A 15,755-nucleotide genomic window follows, 5' to 3' on the forward strand; every position below is an offset into this window, starting at 1 on the left:
GAAACTAGCTTCACCAAATCCTGACCACGTGACCCGCTTCCCTGTCAAATTTACAGAGTCCTTCCTCTGTTTCTTGTAATTTCTCTTAAATTATTTATGCAGTAAATATTTTTAAACGATGCCTGCAAGAAAAGCTCACGTTTTTCATGTTTTGGGAACAGGTAAAGAAGTCACGACAAACTTAGTATACATTATTCCATAATTTACCGTAATTTACAGACTAAATCCTCTTCATTAAAAATAAATAGCTCTAGGGCTGGTGTCTCCTTTTCAAGCCTTCCCGGAACCCCCAGGTCTGCTCCGACCTCAGCCTCACCAGATCTGCCCCCTCCAACACAACCGACCTCTGCCCCACCAGATCTCTCTCCTTCAACACAACTGACCTCAGCCAGACCAGATCTGCCCCTCCAATACCTCCAACCTCAGCTCCACCAGATCTATCCTCTCCCAACACCTCCGACCTCAGCCACAGCACTGACCTCCCTGCTGCAGGTCCCACCATACCTCCTAGCACTGACCTCCCTGCTGCAGGTCCCACCATACCTCCTAGCACTGACCTTCCTGCTCAAGGCCCCACGCTACCTTCACCAGCACTGACCTCCCTGCTCCTACCCCACCCTACCTCCACCAGCACTGACCTCCCTGCTCCTACCCCACCCTACCTCCACCAGCACTGACCTCCCTGCTCCTACCCCACCCTACCAGCACGGACATCTCTGCTCCTACCTCACCAGCACTGACCTCCCTGCTCCTACCCACCCTACCACCACCAGCACTGACCTCCCTGCTCCTACCCCACCCTACCACCACCAGCACTGACCTCCCTGCTCCTACCCCACCCCACCCTACCTCCACCAGCAGTGACCTCCCTGCTCCTGCCCCCACCCTACCTCCACCAGCACTGACCTCCCTGCTCCTACCCTACCTCCACCAGCACTGAACTCCCTGCTCCAGACCCCACCCTGCCTCCACCAGCACGGACCTCTCTGCTCCTACACTACCCTACCTCCACCAAACTGTCCTTTTTGTCAGTTTTCACCTTAGCAATGGCTCTGTTCTCACCTCATCGGCTCTGGTCTCTCGCTCAGCATCTTAGAGCTCACCAGAACCAGCTCTGGGCCTCAACCCCAGATCTGACACGACCCTCCCACCAGGTCTGACCTCACTTCCACTAGCAATGACCTCACCACTGGCTCGGACCCTCCCCCAGGCCTGACCTCCCGCTAGCACCGACCTCGCATCCAGCTCTGACCCCCCCCCCCCCCCCCCCGCCAGGTCTGACTTCACTTCCGTTAGCACTGACCTCACCACTACCTCTGACACCCCCTCCGCCCCTCAAGCAGGTCTGACTCTACCACTGTCTCTGTCCCCCAACCCCCTCCACCAGGTGTGAGCCTCTTCTCTACAAGTCCAGACTCCACTGTAGGATGAGTCCCCAAGTACTCACAGCGCAGCGTGTTTTCTGCGGCACATCAGAGGCTGTCTTGTCCCGGGCCCTCATTCCTGCCTTCTGATTACCGAGGGGCAGCATCTGATGTTAATGAGGGTCTGGCAGCAAGAGGGAGGGGGTGGGTGGGGCACAGTGCCAGGTGCGTGACAGTGCGCTTTACCCATGTCTGTGTGCGCGTCTTATACACCCCACTCTGTCGCATGTACGCATAACGCGTTCTCGCTAACACATACATGACGCACAATGTGCGGGCTGGGGAGCACTAGGTGAGGGTAGGAGACACGTCTACCAGGCAGTGACTCTGGTTTCACAGCCGGGGTCACAAGCAGCAGTGCAGTCCCCCAGTGTTACGTCCCTGTCATGCACTTGGGGTGTGTAGGAAGTGAATCACCACTGGACGCGAGGCTTTAAATTAAGCTAAAGGCGACAATGAATGACTATCACACAGAGCCCGGGGCAGGGCACGCTGTGCAAACTGACTGCATCAGTTTTACTCACAGCTGGGACGCAGTACTGCCTCCCCTGCAGACTGAAGCCGGACGCACTGACTGCTGCGGGCACCATGTCTCGAAACGCGAGCGCCCCTCCGCCGCCAGGGTAACTGGGGTCCTGCCCCTTCTGGTCTCGGTTTGGAGGTGTTTGCTTGCAGTGAGTGAGCTCTCTTCGGCTCAGTGGGAGGGTGGCGCCGCTGGTGGCTCCGTCCCATACTCAGTCAGTGGGCACTGCTCGGTGCCAGCACCAACTTCCAGGTGTGCAGCGCTATTATTTGGTGGCACTGGTTCCTTTGGCACGGTGGGCGCTGCTTAGGGGCCCCAGGGCCACCAGCAGGAATCCCAGATGAATGAACTGCAGCACTAGACGTGTTGCTTTAATGGAAACACGACCGCTCGCTGGCTCTCACTAGATTGATTTACAGGGTTTAATTCCTCCTGTTTAACAAAACATCGTGTCACCAACATGTATTTACCCAGAGCTCAACATCGCTCGCTAATAATAAAATCTTAGTAAAGAATGTTCTGAAAGGCTGCAAGAGGCACAAATATATTAGCTGAGTGCTCGCGTTGTCTGTTGTAGCATTTCTTGCACACGAAGGACGCTGTGTTAATTTTCAACCGGGTTTTAAAGACTGTTCAAGTCTGAAGAGTAAACTCGGAAGAACGGCTGCCCCCGGTCTGGATGAGGCGCTGACCTGTCGAGGGGCCATGAAAGTGAAAGCGATCGCGCCAAGGACACGATAATTAAAAAAAGATATGGCCCCTGCACCTGTAGATGCGGAGGGCATGTCTGGCGTTTCCCTTGCGGGAGCGAGCAGCAAGGTGCGATAATTGCTAACAGATGGCCCACTGCTCGCTCCCTCAAGGGGAAACGCCAAACGTGCACTTGTTGCAATAGAAAGCAATGCAACACGTGCATGCTTTTTGCCAAAATGCTGATCGATTCCAAAAGGTCCCCTCCTATGCAGCGCATGCGTGCTGCGTAAGCGAGACATTAAAAAAAAAAGACTACAATTCCGGACCCACATTATGGTGGAATAATGCACAGCATAGTGGCCCCAGAAAGTCTTCAAGCTGCAAAACTACACCGACAAGTAAACTGTACGTTCCTCTTTTTTCTTGGAAGACTTGCCCTTCTTGGGTCCAGACTAACCAATGCCGACATGCAGTGGTAACCAAATAGTTTTATCTGTTTTGAGCAAGTTCCTGTAGTTCATTTAGGTTCCCTGATTATTTTGAGGAGGACTGATTGGTACAAGGGTCATTTTTTGTCAGGACACTGCAGAGGGTCAGTGGTTAAGTTTCTGCAGCCGTGATTATTATGGCCAAGGCTGGGGTTAGTAGTGATGTTGTAGGTGCTTGGGGCAATGATTTAGGCATCAAAAAAGGCTGTCGGCATTGAGAATGCCGGGATCACATTTTAATTGAGTTTTTTTAATTAACTATGAATTTGTTTACTTCATGTAGCCATTGTCCCTTATAGAAACCTGGGCTGCCACAGAGCTGCTTGTTGGACCATGAGCTGGCCAGTTACTCATAGGAGACATATTTATCTTAAGAGCTACCTCGCATTTACTTTTCTACAAAGAGCATCTTTGCTATGTGGAGAAGGTTAATTATTGAGGGTTAAAGTTCACTAGAAAAATGTCACTAGAGTGGGCTTGAAAGTGAGATCTATCAGAGATCTCCTTTATTTGTTCACCTTACCCCCATTCATAGCTTCTAGTAGAGTAAGCTGCACTGTTGTCTGGTCCCTTTTGACAATACCTTTCTCCTACTTCATTAGATGTGTATATTTTGTTTGTGCTGGTGAGCCCAAAGACACCAGCGTTAAGATCAAAGGGTTAGGTATCTGCATTAGTGGTACTGGGTGCAGGGTTTAAGAAGGAAAAATGGAGGTAATACTGGATGGGCCAAGATGAACCAGTAACTTAAACAAAAGTTAGGTCCTAGCAGTACCCTGGTGTGGCCTTTGGTGGGGGCCCTCACTAACACCAGTGGGCTGACTTGGTGGTATGTTTGGATCTACAGTTCACCTGTTTGACTCAAAGAAAAATATTCTGAGCCTGCTTTATTGCAACAAATTCTGAAGCTGAGAGGAGTACAATCTCTGATGTGCTGACACTGATTTTCCTAATGTAACTCTTTCAGGTCCCTCTTTGAAGAGGTGGTAATAAGCCTGCAGGGATCGCGGTGGCTTTACGGTGCGAGTGCTCTGGGGCATCCACAATAAAATAAAAAATGTCCGGCTCTGCCAGCACCTGCAATGGCCCCCGCAGCGCCTAAATATTCAAAAAATGAGCGTCATGAGCTGCTCGCTTGTTTTTTATTGCTCCAGGAAAAGAGTGCACCGTAATGCCCTGCAAGGGCTCTTAAATGTTATTTTTTTGAGCCAAGTAGTGCATTTGGAAGGGGAAGGTGACACCACCAAGAATGTTTTTGTTGTGGAGACTTGCAGGGAGCAGAGCACCCCCCCCCCCCCCCCCCACAACATTAAAATAAACACTAAGTTTTTGGGTCATTGAATCCATGACCCCTGGAGAGCTTACCATTATTTTCAAAGCACTCTGAGCTGGAGCTGTATGCTGTTCAGCTGGAGTGTAGGGGGCACCCTGTGATAGGGTCTGTTTTATGTTTTATTGAATAGATTTTATGTTTTATTGAATAGATTTTTTGTGGTAATCACTAATAAACATTGCAGTGTGTGAACTTCTAAAGTATACGTTTGATTATAGTTATTGGTGACTTATTGTCAAAGGCAATAGGACTGCTTAATATATGTTGATGTGCTGATCCCTTGATAAAGCCACTAAGCCTACTTTTTTATATTTGGGTTTTGTGACCCTTTGGCAAAATCAGATCTATCTGCGTTACTTAAAATGTCACCTTTTATATTGTCACATGACAGTTAGCCGTGTGCTGCAGTGAGGTTAGGGATTGGACACCTTTGGGTGCCTGCACGCTGATAGGCATCTGGCTTGATGTTCAAGAACATAGAAATTAAATGAATAAACCAAAGGTTTAGCTGGCGTTATAGTTGGGAATTGAAATGTTTTACTTTATTTTTTTTAAAACCTTAGAAAAGCGCTAAAAAACATAGGTTAAGGGTGCTTTCTGGTTAGGTGAAAATCTCAATTAAAACGTAATGTTTGAAACGGACAGAACCACTGAAGTTCACCAGTCAGTTATCTCCAGTAAATATAACTCTCGGCCGCACTGCTAATCACCTTACATATTGCATCACTAATGACCTGTTCTTTGACTTCATTGATAAGATCACTGCGACATCTGAATTGACGTCATTGATAACACTGTACATGGCCGGGGCTAGAGGTATAGTTATGTTGTGCATTCTGCTCTTCCACAAAGTAGTCCCCCTCGTACAGTTAAAAAAAAAAACACAAAAAAAACGGTCACAAACATTGGTAAAGCTGAAATGTGGCAGACAGCTCCAGACCTACTGACTTTGCCAATGCGTGTTTAAATAAAATATTCTAAACAAAGGCATTGGAATAAGTACAGTAGTTGTAACCCACTTTGGCACCGTGCCCTTAACATTGCTATGCGGGTATAAATGAGCATAAATAAGGGAAGCATGTACACAATGACTTTAGAGGCTAGCAAAGTAGGGAAAAAAAGTGAAAGAAGAATACATAGTGCTGGAAACTGAGCAGAAGATTGTTGATCAACGAATATTTAATGTATCTCGCTCCCCCAGTTCTGGATATCTCTAGATTTCAGACTAGTCCATTGTGGGTTGCAGAACGACTGTCACTCTGACACACCCTGCTATAATACCAAAGCCTTGGTGGTGGTGGTGGCATTTATAGGGAACTCATGAGTAGGCATTGTACACTATAAGCAGACGATGCAAATACACTGGCCACAGAGGTAACTAAAATGGTATGGTGCATGGTAAATACATGACGGTAATAGACAGAGTACAGACATTTAGAGTTGAAACAAAAGTCCTAACATTATCCAGTAACAAGGGTGAAAAAAAACTGTGGAAGCAGAGCTCAGGCTAAAAATGGAGATGACTGGGGAAAAAAACCTTTAAGTACTTTCTCGTGTGCTGATGTAACTATATGTACATTTCGTTAAATCCCCTAGAATATCCTGGGGCCTTACATGAGGGTCACTTGGGAAGCTGAAAGAGAAACTGAATACCATATTGCCACGTGAATCTTATTTGCCAATGCCTTTCAAAACTTCATTCTGAATGTTTGCTGATTGGGGGTGAGGGTAAATTCCCTAGTTGGTAATAGGGAGGTGTCACGTTCTGAAACTACAACTGATGAGCGGGTGGTTGATGAAGCGAGGCTGTAAAAAGACAAAGCTAGTCAAGTAGGAGCAGTGCAGGATAAGTGGAAATGAGGTATGGAAACATCCAACCAACGCTTACCCAATAATCCATTACTACTGAACCATTCCTTCCTTTAGCATTGAATGCTGCTTCCATATGAACTTCAGCCCCACATGTCCACTCACTTGGTAGCTAGATAAGACCGTGCTCTTATGTAAGGCTTGTTTCTGGTGGCTTAATAAATGCTGCAGCAACAGATTTTGTGGGCCTGGGCTTATGCAGGCCCTATGGCCAACCATTGCTGCTTACTGCCTTAGGCTATGTGCTTTGAGGTTGATCCTTTGCAGTGGATTTGGTGCACGGATTTGCCACAGGCTACTCCTGCTCCCATCAACTTCCATTGCACATTTTCTAAGGTTACGTGGCCACCCTTGGCAGTTTGAATGCATGTGGTATATGATAAAAAAAACCTTTGAAGTTCACTTAAACAATGACATTGGAGTCATAGTTGCAAATTATATCTGAATAATCACTTAAATTTGAAAGTAATGGTTGATAGCAAATCCATAGCTCTCACAACATACATTGCAAACCATAACTAGTGCACCAAATACAACATTACAATATTTATTTCGTTAGGTATTAACATTTAAAATGACAATTAAATTACAATACATACTTAAACCAATACTACATTCACAGTAATGTTTTGTAGTGTTATGGGTAGCATATGTAATCTCATCTTTAATATTTTCAACGCACCTGTCAAATCGTTATGAAGTCATTAGCGTTGGTGTTCATGTCTGTTTTTGTTATGAATAGACTGTGCCCCTAACCATAACTTAGAATTTCAGTGTTTTTTTTTGTGTCTAATTTTAATTCGCAACTATAGCACCTCCTTGACTTAACTGTTGATCTTGGTGCTTTTTTGGTCCACTTATCGCTAATTAGCCAGGTCACATAGTGCGCACTTGCTTGTTTGGCATGGTATTCTTTGGCTACTCGTGGTTCACCTGTTGCCATGCAGAAAGTGCTGTAAAGTAATGAAAAGAAAGACCAGTCAGTAAATATGCAAATCGCAAAATATGTATTGCTGCTAAAATCTCCTAGTGGCAATAACTTAGCTTGTCCTCACTGGATGCTGCATTTATGTAGGGCCTTTTTAGGAACTGATAGCACAGCAGAGTAATTTTTTGAATCTCTGAATACCTGCACCTTTCTCAGTGCACAGATCATCTCCATGAATATAAAGCATTTCTTCTGCATCCTACAGTTCTTCGGGTATCTCCGGGGGCAGGAGCAGTGGGTCATAACGGTTATCATTCTTAGGCTCATGGACATAACCATGGTTTTGCCGTTGTGCGTGCTCCCTTTCAGTTCTATGTGCACCCTGCAGTGAGCATACATTTACTGAGGATTGAGATTCTTTTTCCCCACCACATTCCAGTAACTGTAGATAAGAGAACTGGCTAAGCAGCTGCCTCATTTGTGCCATTTTCTCAATAAATATCACCACTCGCTCTGCTGCATACTTTGATCCACAGATGGTGGAGAGGTGAGGCAAACGTGCAGGCTGCCTGTAAATGTTTCACTGATCTGACTCCTAGAGAATATTGGATGTCTGTTCGAAACAAGAATGAATATTCCTCTAAGGAAATCCTGCTGGCTACTGCACACATGTATAAATGTTACAAGAGCATAATTCAAAGGTTTAGGTTTAAGAAAATGATTTGAAATTAAGAGCAAAATCCGGCCATTTTCAGCTCGGTGGTAGCATCTAAGCCATGTCACAGTTGAGGTGGCTTTGTGTCGATCGGAGCAATTGCATCCATACGAAGTTGTCTGTTCCTTTCTGAGTCGTGCATTCTTTTGGTTTTTTGAAGGTCGAGTTGTGTTTAGAGTGCATTGAGTGGGCCAAATCAGAGAAGCGAACTTTTCTCCGCCAGGCATTAGAGGTAAGAGCTCTCATCCATACCTTCGTTTCACATCAAAGGGATATTTTTGTTTCTAGGACAGGGTAATAGCATAGCTAGCCTTAAACCATTCTGTTTTCCCATAATTTCGAGATCTGCACTTAACTTTACTTGTCCTTTTCCCCCCTAGCCCTGATTATTTTTGCTTTTCTGCCTATGCTTTAAGATCCCCCCCCCCCACCCCCCCCCCCCTCCCCAATCAGTCATAATGCCTTTGCTGTTACAAGCTTATTTGACTTTTCCTAGTTAGGTGTATAAATAATGTTTGAGTTGGTCTGACAGTACACATAAAACTGACGTGGGCTTAGTTCTGTACAGTTTAAAATCGCTCGTATGTAATACTATCAAAAGCACGTGCATATTTCTGATCACAATGTTTTCCAGAAAATGTGTATTGAGGGCAAAATAATTTTGCTACAGTTTGAGTTGGTTGTGTTTTTTTTTCTAAGGGCTGTGCTGAGAACCTCCATGCTCAGTCTATTCTGTCTTTCTCTTGCAGGCACGGCTTGTATCTTTATACTTCGACACAAAGCGATATCAGGAGGCATTGCTCCTTGGTGAGTCTGCATGTAATTTGCAGGTTGGAATATGCAGTGTCTGAGTCATAGGTGTGCAATTTTGTCAAGTGCTATTTCATCCTTTGCATGGTATTGCTCTTAATTGGCTGTGTGCTCTATTTGCTTCTGGTTTGGGGTGTTCTTGTTTCATTAATCCACTAGAGGCTGGGGAGAAAAGCAGCTGCTAAATTGATAACAGAATTTGTACTTTGATTCAGAACTTTTGTTCCTGCACTCCAGTACTAGCTATGACTGTGTGACCGTGTGCTCCTATATCAATGTAGTGACTGATAGTGTTTCATGGTGGCTTCACTGACTTCATGCCTATAAAATGACCATAAAATTCTTCCTGTGCTCGATCTCCTGTTATAATAAAATGACACTACATCAGCTCTACTGATTAAGTGACAGATGTGGGCTTTTGAGAACCACACCACAAGATTGACACCTAGTAGGGAGGGTCTGCTGATCGGTTTGTTAATCCTGCAATAATCTTGCCATCCTGCTGTGTCTGCTGTGTCTGCTGGCGCCACCGGGCAGGGATGCTCCCTGAAGTATGTGGCGATCCAAGGAAACCAGTTGTTTCTCCTGAAAACTGATGACCCATGGAAATCTGCCCGCAGCCTATGAGGTGAAGGCCACGTGGAAAGGCCTTGTATAGCTACGGCTGGCTGGGGGTTGCCCCCAGGGGACAGATGGGAGGTTGCAGAGCCTGGGAGGGAATGCCTGGCTAAGCGGGGTCTGCCGTGCCCACCACCCCTGAAGGAAATGTATTTGGAGCTCCATTGAGACCCCGCATCTCTGACCGAAAGGGTGGTACACAGAGTGCTGAGGCTGCTGCAGTGGGCCAGCGAGGAGCGAACCGAGGTTGGAAAGTGCTCGCCATGTAAGAGCACCTAGCTCGCTGAGCAGCGGCATTGTTGAAGAATGTTTTGAGCCTGGCCAGGCCTCTAAGGCCAATCACTGGCATAGCTGTGGGGGTTGGAGGTGAGCATGAGAGACAGATGGGGCAGGGCGTTCCACATGTGAAGGCGTTCCCTTCTGGGCCCGATGCACTGTTTATCTGGCGGTCCCTCTCTGCCACTAATGCATTGCTACACGGCCCACAAACCAACAGCCCCTCCGTGTTTATCACCTACCAGCCTTGGCCCATGAGGCTGGGGACTGGTCTGACTACGAACCTCCTGGATGACTACCCTCCCCTTCCACCCCCCCCCCCAATTACTGTGCTTGTTGAAGGTCTCTTAAGGAATGGCCTTGGCCTGCTTGTGCCGCCTTAGTCTGCTCAACGCCATCGAGCTCTCTGGGTGTGGCAGGAACTGATTCCTCTGCAACCTGGCAACAGAAGGCAGATTCCTCAGCCCTGACATGTGGGCACCTCTGGTGACTACCGCCCAGTGCCTGCTGCGCGCTCTCCAACCCGGAAATCTGTACCTTGGGCTCCCTTGCATTGCACCCAGACGATAGCATTGCATTTAGATTCATTTGCTTGGTGCACCTTGCCCACTTGGCGGTGTGGGAGCCATCAGGATGCATGATCGCAGCCAGCCCAAGATCACTTTTAAGAAAGACGCCCTCCGGGTGGGCGGACATGGAGGTGGGGGATGCTCCCGTGCTTGGGGACAGCCCTTGGGTGGACCCAGGCCCTGATGTAAAAAACTGTGCTGACTAAGGAGCGGCAGAGCTTGCACACGATAGACTCATCAACAGACTGGATGACATGAATGATAAGCTGGAAAAGAATGTCAGTCTCCTGGATCAGCTGGTGCAGCGAATATCCAATGTGGAGAGCGCTGGCACAACACACAGTGAACAACTGCTATGCATGGAAAAGTTCCTGGAAGTCATTACGGAAAAGAATGAAGATTTAGAGGCCTGCTCCCAAAGGTATAGTAGAGGAATCCTGGGCCTGCCTGAGTTGATCGCCGTGGGGAAAATTTAACTCCGTTGAGGAGATGCTTAAGTCCCTATTTAGTTAACAGCTGACAGGCCACTTCTTCATGGAGCATACTCGCTGCTTGTTGGGCCATAGACCCCCACTGAGCGCCCAGGCATGCCCGATCATTGCCCGCTTCCTGCAGTACAGAGTAGGAGCACAAAGCTGCGACTATTTAGGGTCTATATGGAGCACCATTATCAGGGAAATATGATCTCGGTCTACTTTAGGCTGGCAGTAAAAAAATGCTCGTCAAGACTTGCTACTGGCCAATATACTGCTCTTGAAGGTGAACTTGACGTATGCATGTGTTAGACCTGGCACCTTGGCGTGAGTTTCCCTTCCACTTTTTTTGATGGTGTGCCTCAACTGTTTTGCTGGTGGTGTCCGCTCAGGGCACTGCGCCACGGCTAATCCGTGCCGCAGTGCAAGTGCTCCCTAGGTAAAGTGTACCTGTAATTGATGTTCATGATTGGTTTATTGGATTTACTGTCAGTCCCCAGTAAAGTGCACCAGGGGTGCCAGAGCTTGTGAATGCCAATGCTGCTGGTGGGCTTGCAGCGCTGGTTGCGCCACCCACAGAAAGCAGCCTTGTAAAATGTGTCTAGGGTCTGCCACCGCAGACCCTGCGTGCAGTCTGGGACTGTCGCGCTGACTGCGCAAGTGCCCCCACTTGCCAGTCCCTAAACCTTCCCTTAACTACAGGTTAGCCACCCCTCTAGTAGGCCCCAGGGCAGGGTGCATTGTAGGCATAAGGTAGGACATGCCCTGATGTGTGTGGCATGTCTTAGTAGTGTATTACAGCCATTTTCGTTTTTCACTATTGAAGGCTACCTGCTCTCCATAGGCCAGAATGGGCTGCTGGAGTCACTACACGCTGTGACCCCAGTGGACTCATAGAGCATGGTCGAATATCCAGTTTAGTATGCCTGAACTCAGGATAATAAAATACTTCTTGTAGTCCAGTTTATTTTGGTATCCTGGGTTTGTAAATACTACTTTTAGAAAGTTAGTATTTACTGACCTGGCCATTTCAGCCCGCCTCTGCTGTGTGTGTGTGTGTGTGTGTTCTGCCTAGCAACAGTAAGGAGCAGGGTTGGGGAATCCCCAGAGACAGGTTGGCTGCCAGGTGGTGGGTAGAGAGATGACACCAGGATGGGTGGGAGGAGTACACCTTGACTCTTGAATAGACCTGTGCTCTGCCACCACAAAGCCGGCGCCGCCCCCTGTGGAGCGGCTGATGTCTCTGCCCTGCTGCTGAAAGGAAAGAGCAGAGTCACCATAACAAAGTGCTCCAGAACTGGACTGGGCCAGGCCCAGGCCCCCTGGCGCTAAAGAACAAAAGAATCACCGTATAAAAGTAGGAGCCTGGCTCCTAAGAAATCAGAATCCTGTTTACCACAAAGAACCTCTGCCCGACTAGAAGGAGAAGAAGACGCTGGAGGAGCTGGCCTGCTGCTTGCCTTGCTGGGAAAGGAGACGAAGAGACTTGCTGAAAAGACTTTGCTGCTTTGTGCTTGAACATTCTCCAAGGGCTTGATCTGAGCTTGCCCCCTGAACTGAACCCCAGGACCAGTGGGTTCTCTGTGCTTTTGCTCGTCCTCCAATTCGAGCCGTGTGCGCATCCCGCTGGAAAGACTGCGCCCCTCATCGCCCCTCCTAGGGCCGTGACACTCAGGAGCTTGCCTGCCTCAACCCCGTGAGAGCCCCGCTCCGTCCGGAGCCGCTCTGTCCCCGGGCTAGGTTGCCTGCACCCCTGTCACCGCCTGCCACTGGAGCGCGCTGAAAGCGCTGTCACCCCTCCCGCCGGAATCCTTCCAACGATCGTGATCTTCGCCGGGTCACCAGCTGCACGGACCGTGCCCTGTGACCCCGCTTCGTTATCCTTGGAACACCCCAGGCTGCGTCGCCCCCGCTGTGGAGACCCCCCTGCACCGCCGTGCTAAGGGTCGCTGGCCGCGCCTGCCTACTTGCCCACACCCGCTGATTGAGGACCCAAGAACACTTCCCAAGCTGAGAGTCGCACTGACCTGTGCCGACCCTCCACATCACTAAATGAGTTCCAGTATCTGGCTCGGGGCCCGCACCGCCTTATTTCCCCGTTATCCGCACCGCACGCCTGTCTCACCTCCCGCCGCCCCGGAGCTGCCGGGAAGGGCTGTGCACGGCGCAGGCGCGCCCACGACAGATGCGTGAGCCGCGGTAGGCCTGAAGTAAGTCAAGACTGGAATCCCTCAAGTGACATTGGTAAAAGACTAAAGTACCCGCTTAAAGAACTGCTTGTCTGCTTTATAACCTGGTGGCATCCAAACAACGTTACTAGTCTTGTGATAAGTCTGCATATTGAGATCTATTTTTATATAAAGGAGCGTATTTTCACATACCTAAGCCTGGTGTCCGTTTCTGGGGGGATTGATGTGTTTACTGTGTGTGTGATTATAATTGCTTAACCAACAACGCCTGAAGAATCGCCTTGGCTGCTCACGCCACGCACCTAGAGGGTGAGCAAGGGTCATTCCAAAAAGGGGTTATCCTTTGCCCTGACGTGGAGGAGTGGGTCCCTGCTTGACACAAGGACATCCTTGCGCCAATCCGAGATTCCCGACTCTTAACACTTATGTAACCCGCCAAGCTGAAAGTAGCGGCACATGGGAAGACCCACCTGTTCACCCATCCTAAAATGGTCCTGAAATTCAGTCGGCAGCAGGTAAAGAAAATCACTAACTGTGAGTTCACAGCAAATCACCCTGGAGGTCTGCTTAACAGCAATGACTGCGTTGACTAGCCGGTGCTACCCCATGATACTCTGTCCATCTCTTTGGTGCACAGCACACGTCTCCTGGATACCCCTCCAATTTGAGACTTGCCTCCTGAGATTTTGGCTTTCCGACGGGACCTGCTGTGGGCTGTCCGACTTGGCCCACACTGTGGATCGCCATCCTCCCAATGCAAAGCTGCATTGTACTTTACTTTCGGAGTTGCTGGGGCTGAACATGTCCCTTGGTGTGAGGTCGCCTGCACCTTCGGGTGTGGGCAGCCTGCCACACAGCACTGTGGCAAGGTTACCTCTTGAGTATCGTGACCACCCATCCTCCACCGCGACTGGAGTCCCGCCTGGCTCCTGAGATGCCCCTAGGGGCGGATTCCGCTAGGTTATGTAAATTACCCCTTCTTGGGCTTGCATTGTTGGTTTTGTTGGGCATCACAGGGGATATGTCTCCAACAAAGATGTGGTGTTTAAGGGGGTGGGTTGGGATGTAGTTATGTTAGTATTGTCTTTGTACAGTTCTCCACATACACTTGAGGCGCCGCGTCAGTGATTGCTGCTACTGCCCCATACTGTCCTTAAGTGTGAGCCAGTGGATATGAGCACCTTCCTTACCTGCGGGCACCTGGTGCTGCGCATTATCCATGGCTAACATCACCTTCCTTTTGTGGAATACATTTGGGGAGGTGGGTAGGCAGCTATTTGCTTACTTTCAGTGGCATAATAAAATAGATCTTGCCTTCTTGCAAGATCTACACCTCGCTGAGCAGTCCTGTATTAGGCTGCTTAAGGGAGCACATTTAGCTATATATTCTGCTCATGCCTGGGGGTGGCAGTAGTACTTTGGAAAGGACTGCGATAGAGCATTCTTGCGGTGAAGCACACATAGGGCAGCTACCTAGTTTTTCATGGTATATTGGAGAGCAAGGCTGTCACCTTGATGTGTACAGCCCAAACGTGATAGCCCGGATTTCTTCCTTTCTTGATGTCATCTAGTGCTTGGACTAGGCTGTTCGATAATCTGGGGTGGGGATTTTAATGTGCTAGTGTATCCCGACAAGTCCCGAGTGGAACAGCGTTCTCATCCATCCATCCATGCATGACTGCGCAGCCACACACCATAATGTTGAATCACAACCTGGTTAATACCTAGCGGATGCAACACCCTGTGGGGCCTACTGGGCACCTGCATCAGAACCTCCTATAATTCCTGGTTGTGAATTGACACTCTGGCTCATAGGGCGGAACATCTGCCTGGCACACTCTGACCAGGCCCTGATGGTACTGAGGCTATGCATGGCCGTGGCCATGCACCAGGCCTTCTCATGTTGACCTCCCCCTAACGCTTTCGGAGATCAGGTGTTCTGCTTTGAGGTCAGAGACACCATTGTGGAGTACTTCACGCATAATACACACTTGGTGCAATCTCCGGGTGTGCTCTAGGAAGCCTTTAAAGCTAATATCCCCGGGATCTGCATGTTCAAGTAGATGGGGATGCTGCACGCTATTAGGGCACCGCTTGCACATCTTGAACGCAAGGTGTACTACACTCGTATTATATTCCATTCTCACCCGCCTATGGGAAAACAATATGACAATAGAGTATATATCCATGCGCATTATCACCAAGTAGAGAAGTCACTCGAGCTCTTCCCTTGAAGACTTCAAAGAAAAATAGCTTGCGCAGATCTGGATTCAACACTAGATGGCAGGACTATGCAAAGCATGTGAATGTACAGCACTACATGCCATGAATTAATGCATGTAGGGTAAGTAACATCCCTCCCAATTACTGGCTTCTTCTGATATACCTCAAATACCTGCATTGACTTTATTGTACACCCCTTCAGCTACACTATGGGCCTCCACAAGGTCAGGTGCATGCACAGTGGGGAGGAGGAGGCTGGATTCCTACATCTGGCCTGGCAGGTCCCGTTCATCGCCGAGTACGGGGATTGAGTATTTGAGGTAATTGCAGAAATCATAACCCATGGAATACTGCGATTGCCATTAGTAGGCCTACTTGGCTATGTGGAGAATATCCCTGCTGCTGTCTGCAAGCTCGCTGCAGTATTGCTACTCTTGGTGAAGAGGCGGCTCACAGTGCTTTTAGGTTGTACTGCTGTGCCAATTGTCAGAAACTGGCTGGTTAATGTTACATTTTGCCCGTACCTTCTTGAGGACTTTTGGGTCCTTATGCCAGCAGACCAATGGATATATATGGACTCCATTTACACAGTACATGGCAACTGGGCAGGAGGGTGTGAAATAC

General features: G+C 48.6%; 1 protein-coding gene across 1 annotated transcript in view; it reads left to right on the forward strand.

The window, feature by feature from the left end:
* LOC146870958 (26S proteasome non-ATPase regulatory subunit 11-like) overlaps positions 1 to 15,755 on the forward strand; it is a 342,192-nt gene that overhangs the window by 207,335 nt on the left and 119,102 nt on the right. Inside the window, exons 4-5 of the mRNA XM_085648093.1 lie at positions 8,134 to 8,205; positions 8,723 to 8,780. Coding sequence (XP_085504219.1) covers positions 8,134 to 8,205; positions 8,723 to 8,780 — 130 coding nt within the window. The remainder of the gene's footprint in view (positions 1 to 8,133; positions 8,206 to 8,722; positions 8,781 to 15,755) is intronic.

Source organism: Triturus cristatus, chromosome 1_1 (assembly GCF_964204655.1).
Source record: "Triturus cristatus chromosome 1_1, aTriCri1.1, whole genome shotgun sequence".
NCBI classification, from domain to species: Eukaryota; Metazoa; Chordata; class Amphibia; order Caudata; family Salamandridae; genus Triturus; species Triturus cristatus.